The sequence below is a fragment of the Boleophthalmus pectinirostris genome, unplaced genomic scaffold, assembly GCF_026225935.1.
Source record: "Boleophthalmus pectinirostris isolate CB_2022bp ecotype Guang Dong unplaced genomic scaffold, ASM2622593v1 HiC_scaffold_6, whole genome shotgun sequence".
Taxonomy (NCBI): Eukaryota; Metazoa; Chordata; class Actinopteri; order Gobiiformes; family Gobiidae; genus Boleophthalmus; species Boleophthalmus pectinirostris.
The window spans coordinates 21,085,291-21,098,708 of record NW_026571447.1 but is presented as its reverse complement, the minus strand read 5'-3'; the positions used below and the strand labels follow the sequence as shown (position 1 = coordinate 21,098,708).

Here is a 13,418-nt window from a genome sequence, read left to right as displayed (position 1 = left end):
TTTTATCTATGTTGGATCGAAGCGGAAAATAAGTTAACTGAATAGCACATGAACTAACCTTTTAACTGGCCGGAACGTTTGTTAACGGAACCATTATATAAATGTTGTACTAACCGTGCACTTCTTAAAACCGTACATATACAGTTGTGTAGGGATCACGCACTGCAAATATTTTTTAAGTCATTATCTGCATTTATCGAAACGAGTTGCGACTCTCTTTAAGTGTGTTGTTCATGACATATAATGGAACTTTTAGGCAGTACGTTTGACGATTCTATGTTTATAGAAGCGAGGGACCGAGAGACCGTGGCTCTGAAATCTTACAACGCCAAAGTCTGCGAGCCCCAGGTGAGCCTTACTGTTTTCGTTTTAAAATGTGTAAATCACATTCTAACATATTCTTGTTCACAGTGGTATTGTGTTGATGTTGCTCTTGATACAATTGATTCTTTGGAGAAGCAGAAAGTGATGAAATTCAGAGGTGATTTGGCTGTGAGAAAGGGGGAACATCAGGTATATTCATTACACAAACGTATTATTATTATTACTTTTAATTGCTTAAATGATCTCCTATCATGTCCATATTTTGTACCCTCAGAAAGCCTTTGAAGCCTATCGCGCATGTCTCGACTGGATCTCTGATAACAACTTGAACATCAGGAGAGATGTGCTCGAGGGAATGGCCCGATGCTGCATCAAAATGGGACAGAAAGAGAGGGCACTGAATCTTGTAGATTTACTGGTATGTCACAGATTATTACCTCCGCCAAGGAGGTTATGTTTTTGCCGGCGTTTGTCTGTGTTTGTTTGTTTGTTTGTCTGTTAGCAACATAACTCAGAAAGTTATGGACCGATTTTGATGATTTGTTGGAAATGTGAAAAGGAAGAACTGATTTCATTTTGGGGGTGATCCAGAAGAAATCCTGGATTCTGGATCACTTTGAAATTTTAGTTAACATTGTGGTAAATGGGGCCAAAATATATCTCGGTTAATTATTGACCAAACCCCATGAAATTTGACTCAGGGATGGACAATGGGATCCTCTTTCATATTCCAAAGACTGATCCGGATCTGATCCAGAAGACTGATTTTTATCGCAATTTATATAAAAAATGGGGGTAGTCCTTGGCGGAGGTCTGCGCTCTCTGAGTGCTTTTCTAGTTTCCAATGATTTTGAACTTTCTGAAGTTTGTGTTGTCACATGCAAATACAATCATTTAAAAATAATGTGTTTTTGTAACTTTTAGAACAAAGAAGCCTCCAATACATGCCATCTGACCTCTCTCCTTTTACTCAAGGTTGGCATAATTTATTCTGCTGTATATATTTAAAGGAGCACTGCATAACTTTCCTGGTGTGCTCCTTGTCTCCATAGAGGTTATAACATTACCTGAATGCCATTTTATTCTTGCTTAAAACTTAAAAAATGCTATCTATTTGTAAAGGTCAGTATATACCACCATTATGGAGATGTGGGAGCAAAGATATTATGTCTGCAGCAACTTTGTAGTCTGTTACCTTTTAACCCTTGGCACTGGCTTGACTTGGGACACACATGCTTGCACCTACTTGGCAGTGACAAAACATCAGGTATTGTTAAATTTTTAAGATGGTAAGAGCAAATTAATAAGATTAAAATGATCACTTATTGCAAACAACTCCTTTTTTTTTTACTAGATTACCCAAAAGATCATGGTTGTGAATTGCCAAGTAGTGAAGAGACTGCAGTTCTTAAAGAAGACACAATCTGGCTCAAAGCTTGTACATGTTTTATCAGGTCCAGGTAAAATATAACTGGCATAATAATGTGATGTTATAGCCTGAAACACTGTTAAAATTGTCTAGTTATAGTGTTATGTTGATACATTTTTACCCTTTTAGACTTTTGCTGAGAATCCTCCAACAGCAACAGTCCTCTTTTGTGCTAAAACGCAGTGAAAAGGCCCTGGAAGAGACGGAATCGGCTCTCCAGCACCTAAATCCTACAGAAACAACTATACAGAGTCTGACAGAGGTAGGTGGAACAATAAAGCAATGCACTAGCCTAAACAATGTGGCGTAACATATACTGTCTTCTAGGTAATGTCAGAAGATCTTATTCCAGAGAAGATGAGAGAGGATTACCAGGACGGTGAAAGTTTGGCCACCATGTGTGTCCAGAGCTTCAGAGAGCGCTGGTGGGACAGAATTGTACAGACTCAGACAAACACAAACATGTGACAAATTTGACACAAATACAATATACTTGATAATGTACTTTATAAAATATGTAAATAAATCCATCTGCATATTCATCTGCATTGCATCTTTTGAAGAAAATCATGCAAACTAAAATGCTGTTACTTTAAATTTGTTCGTGTTTCTGCTCTCTCAATCATGCTTTTGCTCCTTGTTAAAGGTTTTGCTGAGGCTCTGTGAAACTGCATCCTGTTAATGTGTCCATCCATCTGTTGAACTGTGTCATAAGAGTTAAATGAGTTTTGTCGCGGCACTGTTCCTTCTCTCATGGTGTTATTTTGAATCATCCAGGCCATTCTTGAAGGTGGTTTCACCTGCTGAGGGGCTTTTGGCTCTAGTGCACGTCTTCCTATTGTTAGAGTTGGCGAGAACAGCTTGGACTCTTTTGGTTCCGTTGAAATGCTGGTGGTTGGGGATCGTGTCTGTGTTTGAGGCCTGAGAATGTGATGTGGCAAGGGCTGGTCGTGTGTCTTGATCCCATTGGACATTACTTTAGTTTGTAACTCATATGTTGCCCCCCAAGCACCATTTAAGGCAGACTGAACATGCTGCTTTACGTCCCTTACTTGTGACATGAAAGGCTGCATGACCTTTGAATTATCAGTGTTACTTGATTTGGGTTGTGAAGTGTTGCGTTCTCTTTTGTGTTTGTTGATGCCTGCAGCAATACTAGTAGGTGTAATACTGGCCCTGTTTTGTCTCTGAGTCCAATAATCTTCACATTTAAAACTATAGAGACCCTTATTTAGGTCCTTATTCTGGGTGCTGGAACCAATAGCTTTGTCCTGTCTGTGAGCAAGCAGGGTAGATTTTGGACGGGTTGTCCCTGTTATCCTAGGATTAAGGCTATTTTGTGCGCATGGAGCAAGATTATTTTGAAATTTGGATTTTGTTTGAGTGTGTTCTCCATGCAAAACATTTCCTTTGTTTTTAGAATGATCTTGTACTGGGACCCCCCCTAGTGTTGGGTGTGTAAACTTGTGCATACACACATGCTGCATCACTGGTTGCCTAAAAGGTATTAAATATTGAGCTGAGAAAACGTTAGTTTGTGTCCTTTCCGTTTTGTGACTGTTTAAACCATCTTCAATCCAGTTCCCGATGCGATCCATGTCCGTGTTTGGTCTGACCTTTGGTTGTTCTTCATTTTTATATAAACTTGTTTTAAATGGAGGTAAGAGGGACACATTGATGAATCCAGTCACTGGTATTGAACAAGAGGAGAGTCTTCAAACTCCTCAAGGAAATATGTGACAGAGCTGCCTTTAGCACTGAAAGCCAGACTTCGATGGACCATCCAGGAGAGACAGGAGAAACTGTAGTAATAAGAATATATAGGAATTAGTGCAAATTAGAACCCAGAAATAATTGTAATTCCAATAAAATGGTTTTGTACCTAAAGGATCCAGCCAGAGCCTCTGCTGAGTCAGTGATGATAAAAGTTTCTGATATTTGCCCACTCAGCTTCCTACCTGTCTTGGCACAGTAGGTTTGTCCCTCAACGCTGTGTACTGAGAATTTCTAGAATGAGAAACACAAGAATATATAGGCCTTTAAAAATGAAATGATTTCTGTATAAAGTTGTTATAACACTTAAAGTACAAGTAAAGGTAAATGTGTCAACAAAAGTCATCATCTGGTTTAGAGTTATTTTCTGAGCACTGCATATTTGAAAACCTACCCATGTAAACATAGCAGTCACATGGTGAAATGCAAAGAATGAATCAGAAATTCCCATGTGTGGGCAGTGGATAATATGAGGGGAAAGCTTCAAGTGAACACATATTACATTCTCAAGAAACTGTATTGTTGAGCGCATTTTGAATAAATTTATTCACCTACTTAAAGAAAGAACATGAAAATGACTTACAGGAAAGTCCTTGCCTTGGAGTTTGAGCTCCTGCCACATATTTCTGAAAATGCTCAGGTTTAAATGGTCCAAAAGGAGATGAACTGAGACAAATCTCTTCTTACTTGCCTCAAGCAAGTCACACAACAGCTCCACATCAGTGAAGTGGTCTGTCACTATGGCCAGTGTCTAAACAAGAAGAACATGTATTACATACTGTGGTAGTCAAATGCTTTTTAACTGTTGGAAGTCCCTTTAATCAAATTGTCCTTTAGGCTAATGATGATCTATTACTTTCAGTGTTACAACAAGCACAGACAGGAGGCATGTTCAGAACACATAGAAACATGAAGTACCTTTTCGGCTTTTCTGATGAACTCTCTGACCATGTCTTTCAGCCCAGCAGCTCTGTTCTCAGTGTACAAATACACTTCCACATTGGACTCCTTAGAGAAAGAACTATCATTCCCATCTGTGAAAGAAGCAAGCAATCTATTCAAATTAGAGTGGTGTGGAAACAAAAAACACCCCAGTCATTTAATTAAAGTATGACTCATCTGTTTATAATTTACATAATACACAAAACAAATTAATAATATACAACAGAAAATAAATATATAATTAATAATATAAAGACAGAAGATGGTATATGACATTTCAACTTCTAGTTAAAATATATACATTGGTATTAATATTAATAAGCATTTTATTTCGAAATGTAATGGAATCTAATTATAATAGTAATATTTTAATCCCTCTTGCATATGGCTTGCGTTTTACATGGCATCAAGATTAATCCTACTTTTCATAAAAACAGTTTAACTACCTTCGTTGGAGTTTAAACAAGCTTCAGTGGAATCACTGTTTTTGGACACTGTGGGACACGGTATAGCTGAGTAAGAGCTGCATAGGTTTTCAGACCCAGTGTCACTGCCATCACCAGCATCTGGTCCAGCTGTTAAAAACATTTTTTAAAGATTTCACATAATATATAAATTATATTGAAATACGTACCATCCATGTTGCTGTTTTTTCCATTTTCCAAAAAGTATTTCTTTTCGTGCTCTGACAGGAAGTCCACCTCTCCCTCTGTTGTTAGCACCTCTTGGTATCCCCTCAGTCCCCCCGAGAGGAGAGAGTCTGCTGCCAGCCGAGCGCTTTCATTGTGGCTCAGGTCCAATGGTCTGCTGGTCAGAAAATCCAAACTAGGCGAAGATGGTATCCTCAAGTCCTGCACCCTTCTCCTGACCTTGCCCTGAGTTATCACCCTTTTGTACCAGAGTGGAGAGACACTTTTTGCATCCATGACAAATTGTTTGAGCAAATATCATCTTTCTAAATTTGACTGCTCAAATAGGTCAATGCTTGCTATGAACCAGCCTACACGTTACTGCGTGGAGGATAAGCATGCTTGTTCTTTGAAAGGAAAAAAGAGAGACTGAAAACACGCCCCTGCTTGAAGCAACACATGACAAGAAGACAGACAAGCCCTGAAGCTAAATGATGGTGAGAAAATATACATTTTAAAACTGGACTATACATTTATCTAAAACATTGTAAAAACATGTTGTGGTTATAAGACTAATTATATAATAATAATCCTTGTAAGGTATTTTTTTGCTGCGTGGTACAAAAGTACTTGACCTTTTCCCAAAGCTCCTCAGTTATTCAGAGCAGGTCATGTTGAAGGCAGACAGTCTGAAAATAAATGAATGACAGGTATGAAGATGTCAGGACAGTTCATGTCAAACTCACACCTGGTGCTTTTAGGGCCACGACTCTCATTAGTAATTCACAAGAAAAGTTATTCTCAAAGTGACTCAAAAAACACTGAAGAAAGGTCAGTTATTGGACAAAATCAATATACTTAATGAAATGTGTTTACATTGAGGCACCTTTTTTCATTATAGAATCACTTTGAAATATTTTGCCTTCCACACAGAATATGAACCTACAGTGACCACAGAGACTGACTTTTTTCATTAAATGATTTATGCAAAAAATAAATATGACTTATCATTTGAAAAAACACTGTGTACAAAATATAAAATTAAAATTTAATTCTCTGAAACAGACTGACCTGAAAAGAATCCTGTTTACTATGACAGTGATAGATTCTGTAACAGATCTTTCTAGTTTGCAAAACAAACAAACAGTAGTCACACAGGAGTCACTGGGAGATAGGGGAGGACAGTGTGTGGACAGAATGAGAAGACACAGAACTTCCTGCTTTTGGTCGAGCTGCCAGTTTCTGCCTCAATTCACGGATTTCCTTCAGCAGCTCTCTCTCCCCATCGTCCAGCTGGGCCCGACCCCGATCCAGAGAGACTTGACAGGAAGAGGAAATGACAAAAATACATTAGATCACTCAACTAAGCAACAATAGAGCATGTAGGCACTGAGGCTATGGAATGTGAGATACAAAACTATTAAATCTACAGATACTTACAGTTAATACTTACAGTTAATAACTTAACTAACTTAACTTAGTTAACTTAAGTGAACTTACAGTTAATACTTACAGTTGGTGGAGGTACTCTCTGTGGGGGAGCTGCTGTTTAGACACACCATCGTCCTCCCTTGTTGCCGAGGAGTAGCTGCAGTTCTGTGTTGCTGGGTCATACAAGCAGCACTAGTGCTTGGCAGGTTGACCTCAGTAGTTCCATTTGAAGTGTAAGGGAGGCGGTTAGAGGAAGGCAATGATCTTTGTCGTAGGCCACCTATAAAAATGATTAATTTAAAAATATTTTTACTGACATTTTTACAGCCTGTACATACATCATGTGCTTGGATCTTTATTGTACAGCTCTAAAGCAGGGGTTCTTAACCTTTTTAACCTCAGGGCCTGACTTTTTTTGTAAAGAGTAACCTGAGGCCCAGTTTCCTAGTAAATGTATTATACTCTTGTGATTTCAAGGCCCTCAGGAGGGTGCTCACGACCCTACTTTAGGCCCTGGCCCCCTAAGAATCACTGCTCTAAAGGGTGAAACAAAAATACAAATTTTGAGATATCCAGTCAGTTTTATTTTTATTTACATAGCATACTCAGTGAGACTTTACCAAAACACCATTACTTTAAACTACGTTTTTTTTTTTTTTTTGATGATCTAGTATGTTTGGTCTTCTGTGGTTTTCTGTGTTGTTGTAAAAGGCTCTATAAATAAACTTTGATCTTGCTTACTCAACCCCAATGTATGTTAAAAAAAAAAACTTAGCTTTGGAAATTATGCTTTTATTTACATAAATGTATAAATATAATATGTAGTTTAACTAATAAATAAAATATATGAATACCTGTTTTTCCTGGAGAGATGTGTTTATGCTGCTGTGAGAACTGGACTCGGGCGTTCATGACTTCTTCCCACTAAAGTACAAATTTAACAGTGATTTAGAGAGTTTTTTTAATGTTTCTGAAAAAGCTGTATTTCCGCACCGTCTTTCCTGCAGCCTCTCTCACAGTGTCTGTCAGCCTACTCTCCTCTCTCTCTGCTTGCAAGTGAATCGCACTCAGTCTCTCCCTGTTTCTGTCCTGTTCAGCCTCGACCTGCTCCATACGTGCCACCACCTCGCGCTCCCAGGCCAAATCCAAATGCTGCTGGCATGCCTCTGCCAGGGAAGCCTCATGATCCTGTGAAATATATTGACATGTAAAATGCCTGTGATGTCTGTCTTCAGCACAGTGTTAAGTATATCGAAAGCAGAAGGTGTGTATTTACATTGTTTACTTGAATATTTTTGTTTGGTTTGTGGAGTTGCTGTGCGAAGCTCTCATTCTCTCGTTCAGCTTTTCTCAATCTCATCTCCACCTCATCCCCAACTCTTCTCTCAGTTTCCTCCTGATCTTTCAACAAGTGCTGTATGAAACACAACCTTTTGTTAAGTATTGTATATTATTCTACATATATCAATATCAATTTGAAACAAAAAAAAAAGAGAGACACCTAGACCTGGGAACACTGGCAAAAATGCAGTGTAAATAGATATGATGTTACAAAATGAAATAACTTTCAGTGACCTAAATAAAGGACTAAACCCATAGGCAAGATGACAGATTAACCTAATATAAATCTATGGAATGTGCAAAAATTAAGTAATAGTAGTGTCAGTGCTATCAAATAATTATGTGAAATGAAAATTAAATTAAGAGAAAACCATGATTTGAAACCTCTTCAAGTCGTTTCCTTTGGGCCTCAAGCTCCATCTGTCTCACTTCCAGATCCTGAATGGCTACTGCTGTTTCTTGATCCCGGAGATCCATCTGTTAAAAATGTATTATAGAACTGAACATTCAATAGTTGGAGTTCATATGTCATCATAACATTCTAAACTACCTATAGTTAAATTACAGGGCTATCAAGGTGGTTGCGTTATTTAATCACAGAGGCATGATTGTCCTTAATAAATACTTTGCCAAAATACAAATGACACATTTATGGACCTATTCTGTAACAAATAACAATTTGATCCAATATTTCTTTTTGGGTTTTTCATTCATAAACCTTGCCTCTAGAGATGAGTTAAAAACATAAATGATCAATGTGTGGACCTTTCTACTGATCTCCTGGTCCAGTTTCTCAATTTGAGATGCCTTCACTTTCTGTTGGTGTTTAAGGAATCGTCTTCTGGAAGCATCAAGCAGTTGCAGCTCTTTCACCTTTAGCTCCCTCTTCATAGCTGCCAACCTGCACACATCAAAACCGCTCTTAATCAAATCTCTGTATCATCCCGTTTGTTAATAAATGATCCGGTTTACTTTTCTCTCTGTCGAGTTAGCTTTTCCTCTTCTTGTGCAAGGATGTTTCTGCGCTCATCTTCAGCTTTCTGTAGCAGCTCCTAAGTTCATTTAAAGAGACTGTATATTAAAATATTAACATTTAAATTTACTTTTGCATATGTAATTCTTAAGCAACCTGTTGTGCATAGTAGGTCTCTTGTTCAGCTTGTCGACGAACAAATTCTGCATGCATTGCGGACAACTCCTGCCTAATATGACAAAACAATTCATTTATCTTCCTACAATACTACTAAATGTATTTATCAATAATAAGGATCAGAGTTTAACTGATCCTTATTTGGCACCTTTCACGTAAATACTCCATTTCCTGCAGCCGTATCTTCTCCCTTTCACGACTCTGGTATTCCACTATGAATTCAGGGTATTGATTGAAGATTGGGTACTGTCCTTTTGTGAGAGGGGTGAAGTCAGAAAGCATCGTCTTTGGATGAATGTCCACAGGGGTGTTACTCATCAAACGATATGCTTCTTTTATCATGGCTCCCACATCCAGGTTGTTACGATGATGAAAAAAATACTAAAATAAAAGGTTATGCTAGATAGTAGATTTTATTTTAAAAAAACTCTATGCTGTGATAAAGGTTATTGATTGTTGTTACCTCAAAGTCTTGTTTTTGAGAGCATTGTAAAAGAGGTTCACGACTGCATGTGGTATATGCCACACAAGTCATAAGCAGGAATGATGGATGATTGGTGAAAATGTTGTCAAAAAGTCGAAGCCACTCATCTCGAGTTAGGACCTCAGAGAACAGGGTTTCAAGCAAGGGCCAAACGTACAGCTGGAACAATGGATAAATATTCATTGAATGGTTATAAAATAACTTAAGAACAGATAAGTTAACAGATAAGTGTTGAAAAACTGCAAATACTTTTGACTGCTACCTGTGAAGTGATGCCACAATCTACCAAGTGCTGCAAGAGCTCTTTGTCGTGATGGGCCAAAACATTTTCTACCATGCTCAAGATATTGAGAGGAGGATTGGGGAAATATTCAAACCAGTGCTGGCACCAGTTCACTATAAGAAAGAAAGCGGAAATATCTCACTATTGTATTGTAAGTCACTCAAGTATAATATTTACTTGGAAACATACCTATCACGGTGGCAACCACCTCAAAGCAGAGCAAAGGATTGTTCTGAAAGAGCTTAACAAAAGGAAAGGCCACAAGAGGGAGATACTCCACCTCTCCAAAGATTGCTGCCCAGTGAGCCAAAGCAGACAAAACTCTAGGAGAAGGAAAGCAGTGCTTAGATTATTGTAACCACATTTCATATTGTTAAAGCTTGGAACTAAAGTTAACCTTTGCAGTCGCCTTTGCAGCTTCTGGCTTTTGATTGGATATTTGTCATGCAGAGAGAGGTATGCTGTGTGGAGTCCTTTGTCAGTTAGGCTGCTGTACGCTGCATAGTTTTCTGGCAGAAACAGCATAGAGCGCCACACAAACATTCTATAAAAACAAGCACAACATTGTAATTATCCCAGAACGGACACTGAAACTTACAACAAAATACTATCTTCACCTATATTTAGCAGGATATTCTCCAAATGCCTTTAACAGGGCCACCAATCGCTTCTTGTTTAAACCCGCAGGCAATTCATTCTACAGGTGACACACAACTTTTTATTTATGGCCTCGTACAATATTTTTTCTGGTCTCAAAGATTGACAGGTGAGATTTATACCTCTTTGTCATCACATGCACCAGCAGGACTTAGGGCCTTTGTTTGTGTCACTCTACTTGAAGACGGTTTACGCACTGCACCTGACTTGACTTTAACCTTTGGCACAGCCTGATTAACTTCCTTGTCTTTAACCACCACAACCTGCGAATTAGGAGGCTGGAAAAAAGAAAAAAGATTTAACACGTAGAATCCATAAATCCTTTAAATATATGACACCTGACTGGTACCTTGTTTAATTCTTCTGTCAGACTTTGTAAACTATAGATGTTGATTCCACCATTATCCATGACAGCAACAATGTGTCTACCATTGGGACCAATATCCACTGTAGTTAGGGCATAGTCAGGTGAACCAATTTGAAACAGAAGTTTGCATGTGTGGATGTTGATGAATCGCATCACACCATCTTGGCTAAGCACACCCAGAGTCTACAGAAAGATCATTTTGAGAGTTATTAAAAGAATCAAAATTGTGCATCTGAAAATTATAAATACTATAATTTGTCACCTGATTGGCTCCACTGTCAAAAGTGTCAGGTAAGAACTCAAGCTGTCTGATTGTTCGGACTTGTGAAGGCATCTGAATCACTTTGATGAGCTGTTTATTTTCAAGACACCAAAGATGCAGTAGGTTGGAGCGTCCCGCCGATACAAGGTTCTTACCATCTCTGTCAATAACATTGAACAAGTGTTGTGAAGTATCTTATTTTGGGATGAACAATGTGCACTATTTGTTTGTTAGAAAACCTACTGGGTAACAGCAAAAGCCTTGTATGAGATTCGAGGTCCACAGTCTGGAACAGGCAGTTGATATTTGCAGAACAAAGTATCACTTTCCCAAGCAAAGATGGAGTCATCACTGAAACAGCTGAGTATAGTGTTACTGTGTGGAAGAAAAAATACCTGTAGACAAGGAGAGAACTTTTACTTCAAATATAGAAAAATGCGCTCCATCTCATGCAGCATAATAAGCAGACATATTAATCTTAATGAAATTATTACATAATATAAAAGTATTGGATTTGTGCATCTTTACCCTCTGTATGCCAACAGACTGTCGAACATTGAGCTTTCTTTTTCTCTGGAAGGTGTCCATGTCCCAGAGCTGAGCAGAATCTAAGGAAGTGGTGATTGCATATCTGCCTGAACTGTGAACTGAAATGGACGAAACTGCTCCATCATGGCCACGCATCCAACTAACAAGCTGCTTTGTATCTGTCCATAGAAAACACAGAGGCTATTGCGAACTTGAAAAGGTTTAAATGTTGATAATAATTTTTTTTTTTTTTTTTTTTTAACAAATGTACATCTTCAGGTTTTTGTTAAGACACACATTATGTTCACCCCACCTTTATCAAAACATTTGACAGTGTAGTCTGCTAAAGCCACAAGAAACTCTGATGTTCGACGAAGAGTAAATGCCAGAGCAGTGCAGGCCTGTCCTGTCTTCTGCACCAGTCGAAATCTGCTCCAAAAACAAGAACACACAACAAAACATGATTGGACACATTCAGCAGTAGTTCATAAAACTATGTTTTGTAGTCAGCAGAGCCATGCATGAGTGTTGCAGGGGGGCCTGTATGCCCAAACATTCAAAGTCACCTGTTTCTCCCGATGTCAAACACATAGATGTTTCCATGGTGATCTCCAGCGATGAAGCACTCTCCTGTGGTGTCAAAAGCAACATGGAGGAAACGCACAGTCTTGGCCTGCTGTGCAGTGCGCACCACTGTCACCATGGGCCTGACACAGATAGCAAGAGATTAACACAATGCATTATTAATAAACATATATTATTTCATGTTTTTCATTCATTTTTGATGAATACAATCAGTATAAAAAGTAAATATATTTCATTCTAGAGAATTCAAGAGGATAAAAGCAGAGGACATCAACAGGTGTTTGGTGAAATAGTGAAACAACTCATACAAATCAAACTGATAAATCCAGTCAGGTCTTTATGTGCTTAATACATAGTAATGCCACGGATAATAGTAATACAAGTAATACAACAACAAAAAGAACGTTGTTTACCCTTTTGTCGAAGTTGAATTTCGATGCCAGATTTTCCCATCTTCTTTGTTCCCGATGTCCGTCACTTGCATTGTAAAAACGTGTGTTAATGCCCTCTCTTACATTGAAAAATTAAAGCTTCTTGATACCACCCACAATGCAGTAGTAAAGCTAAAATGCTAACAAAGCTAACCAGTAATCTCTGCAGGCGGAACAAACAGCGCGAATTTTAAAAAGAGTCCATATTTTAAATCTTGTATTTCCAGCAATTTGAGGTTAAAAACTAATTACTTCTAAACTAATACAGAGACAGTTTACTAACGAGGTTACTGAATTGCAATTTTGCGTCATTAATTTCATTTCTAACGCATACATTTTGGTAGCATATCTTTGCTAAAAGGTAAATACACAAAGGAATTATGGGAGGTGTAGTTCTAATGGTTGCCGGATAAGAACAACTTTTTCAGTAGAGATGGATTTCCGTTTTTATGGCACGTTATCGTCTTCTGACAAAACGATAACGACTTTTCATTTACATAAGCTTTTTGTTATAGTCAAATTTTCGTAGAGACCTTTGTATGACTTTTTGCAAAACTTCTGAGGTTACTTCCGTAATTTATTTCTTCATAATAAAGATAACGAACGACGGAATCAACTCAGATACAAACGTTTGCCAATAATACAGTATTGAAAGGTATTACATGAAAAACAACGAATGGACTTGGTACATAAAATTTTGCTTGAAGAACACTGGAACCATGAAATTGGAGCATTAGAGAAAATAAGAGCATTTTATTTTGAAAGACACACAGGCTCCACTGTTATGTTTTCGGTAACCGAC

The 13,418-nt window shown here is 38.1% G+C and overlaps 3 protein-coding genes across 5 annotated transcripts; 1 reads left to right on the top strand and 2 right to left on the bottom strand.

The window, feature by feature from the left end:
- The first annotated feature begins 100 nt into the window (after nucleotides 1-100).
- zgc:101716 (uncharacterized protein LOC492784 homolog) lies at nucleotides 101-2,295 on the top strand. Its single transcript, XM_020937157.2, has 8 exons — nucleotides 101-348; nucleotides 412-513; nucleotides 599-742; nucleotides 1,249-1,299; nucleotides 1,447-1,591; nucleotides 1,679-1,784; nucleotides 1,883-2,015; nucleotides 2,081-2,295. The coding sequence occupies exons 1-8, from the start codon at nucleotides 244-246 to the stop codon at nucleotides 2,219-2,221; spliced, it is 927 nt and encodes a 308-aa protein (XP_020792816.1). The 5' UTR covers nucleotides 101-243; the 3' UTR covers nucleotides 2,222-2,295.
- Nucleotides 2,244-5,394, bottom strand: LOC129411710 (protein FAM83A-like). The gene is made up of 6 exons (XM_055163309.1): nucleotides 5,103-5,394; nucleotides 4,915-5,043; nucleotides 4,445-4,560; nucleotides 4,110-4,277; nucleotides 3,636-3,760; nucleotides 2,244-3,555 (listed from the first exon to the last, which is right to left on the bottom strand). The coding sequence occupies exons 1-6, from the start codon at nucleotides 5,392-5,394 to the stop codon at nucleotides 3,441-3,443; spliced, it is 945 nt and encodes a 314-aa protein (XP_055019284.1). The 3' UTR covers nucleotides 2,244-3,440.
- A 271-nt stretch (nucleotides 5,395-5,665) lies between these two features.
- Nucleotides 5,666-13,404, bottom strand: tbc1d31 (TBC1 domain family, member 31). 3 transcript variants are annotated; one of them, XR_008633420.1, is made up of 24 exons: nucleotides 12,599-13,404; nucleotides 12,167-12,307; nucleotides 11,914-12,029; nucleotides 11,601-11,779; nucleotides 11,316-11,467; nucleotides 11,073-11,232; nucleotides 10,793-10,993; nucleotides 10,566-10,721; nucleotides 10,404-10,483; nucleotides 10,184-10,330; nucleotides 9,976-10,109; nucleotides 9,766-9,899; nucleotides 9,483-9,662; nucleotides 9,168-9,400; nucleotides 8,999-9,071; nucleotides 8,842-8,921; nucleotides 8,635-8,770; nucleotides 8,254-8,346; nucleotides 7,805-7,942; nucleotides 7,522-7,716; nucleotides 7,383-7,452; nucleotides 6,611-6,808; nucleotides 6,169-6,416; nucleotides 5,666-5,786 (listed from the first exon to the last, which is right to left on the bottom strand). XR_008633420.1 is itself a non-coding variant. In XM_055163304.1 (23 exons), the coding sequence occupies exons 1-23, from the start codon at nucleotides 12,667-12,669 to the stop codon at nucleotides 6,259-6,261; spliced, it is 3,225 nt and encodes a 1,074-aa protein (XP_055019279.1). In that variant the 5' UTR covers nucleotides 12,670-13,404; the 3' UTR covers nucleotides 6,110-6,258. The 3 variants fall into 3 exon arrangements, 2 of the variants coding, with proteins under 2 accessions (XP_055019279.1, XP_055019280.1); XM_055163304.1 differs by lacking the exon at nucleotides 5,666-5,786 and having other exon boundaries at nucleotides 6,110-6,416; XM_055163305.1 differs by lacking the exons at nucleotides 5,666-5,786; nucleotides 7,522-7,716; nucleotides 7,805-7,942 and having other exon boundaries at nucleotides 6,259-6,416.
- Nucleotides 13,405-13,418: the final 14 nt, after the last annotated feature.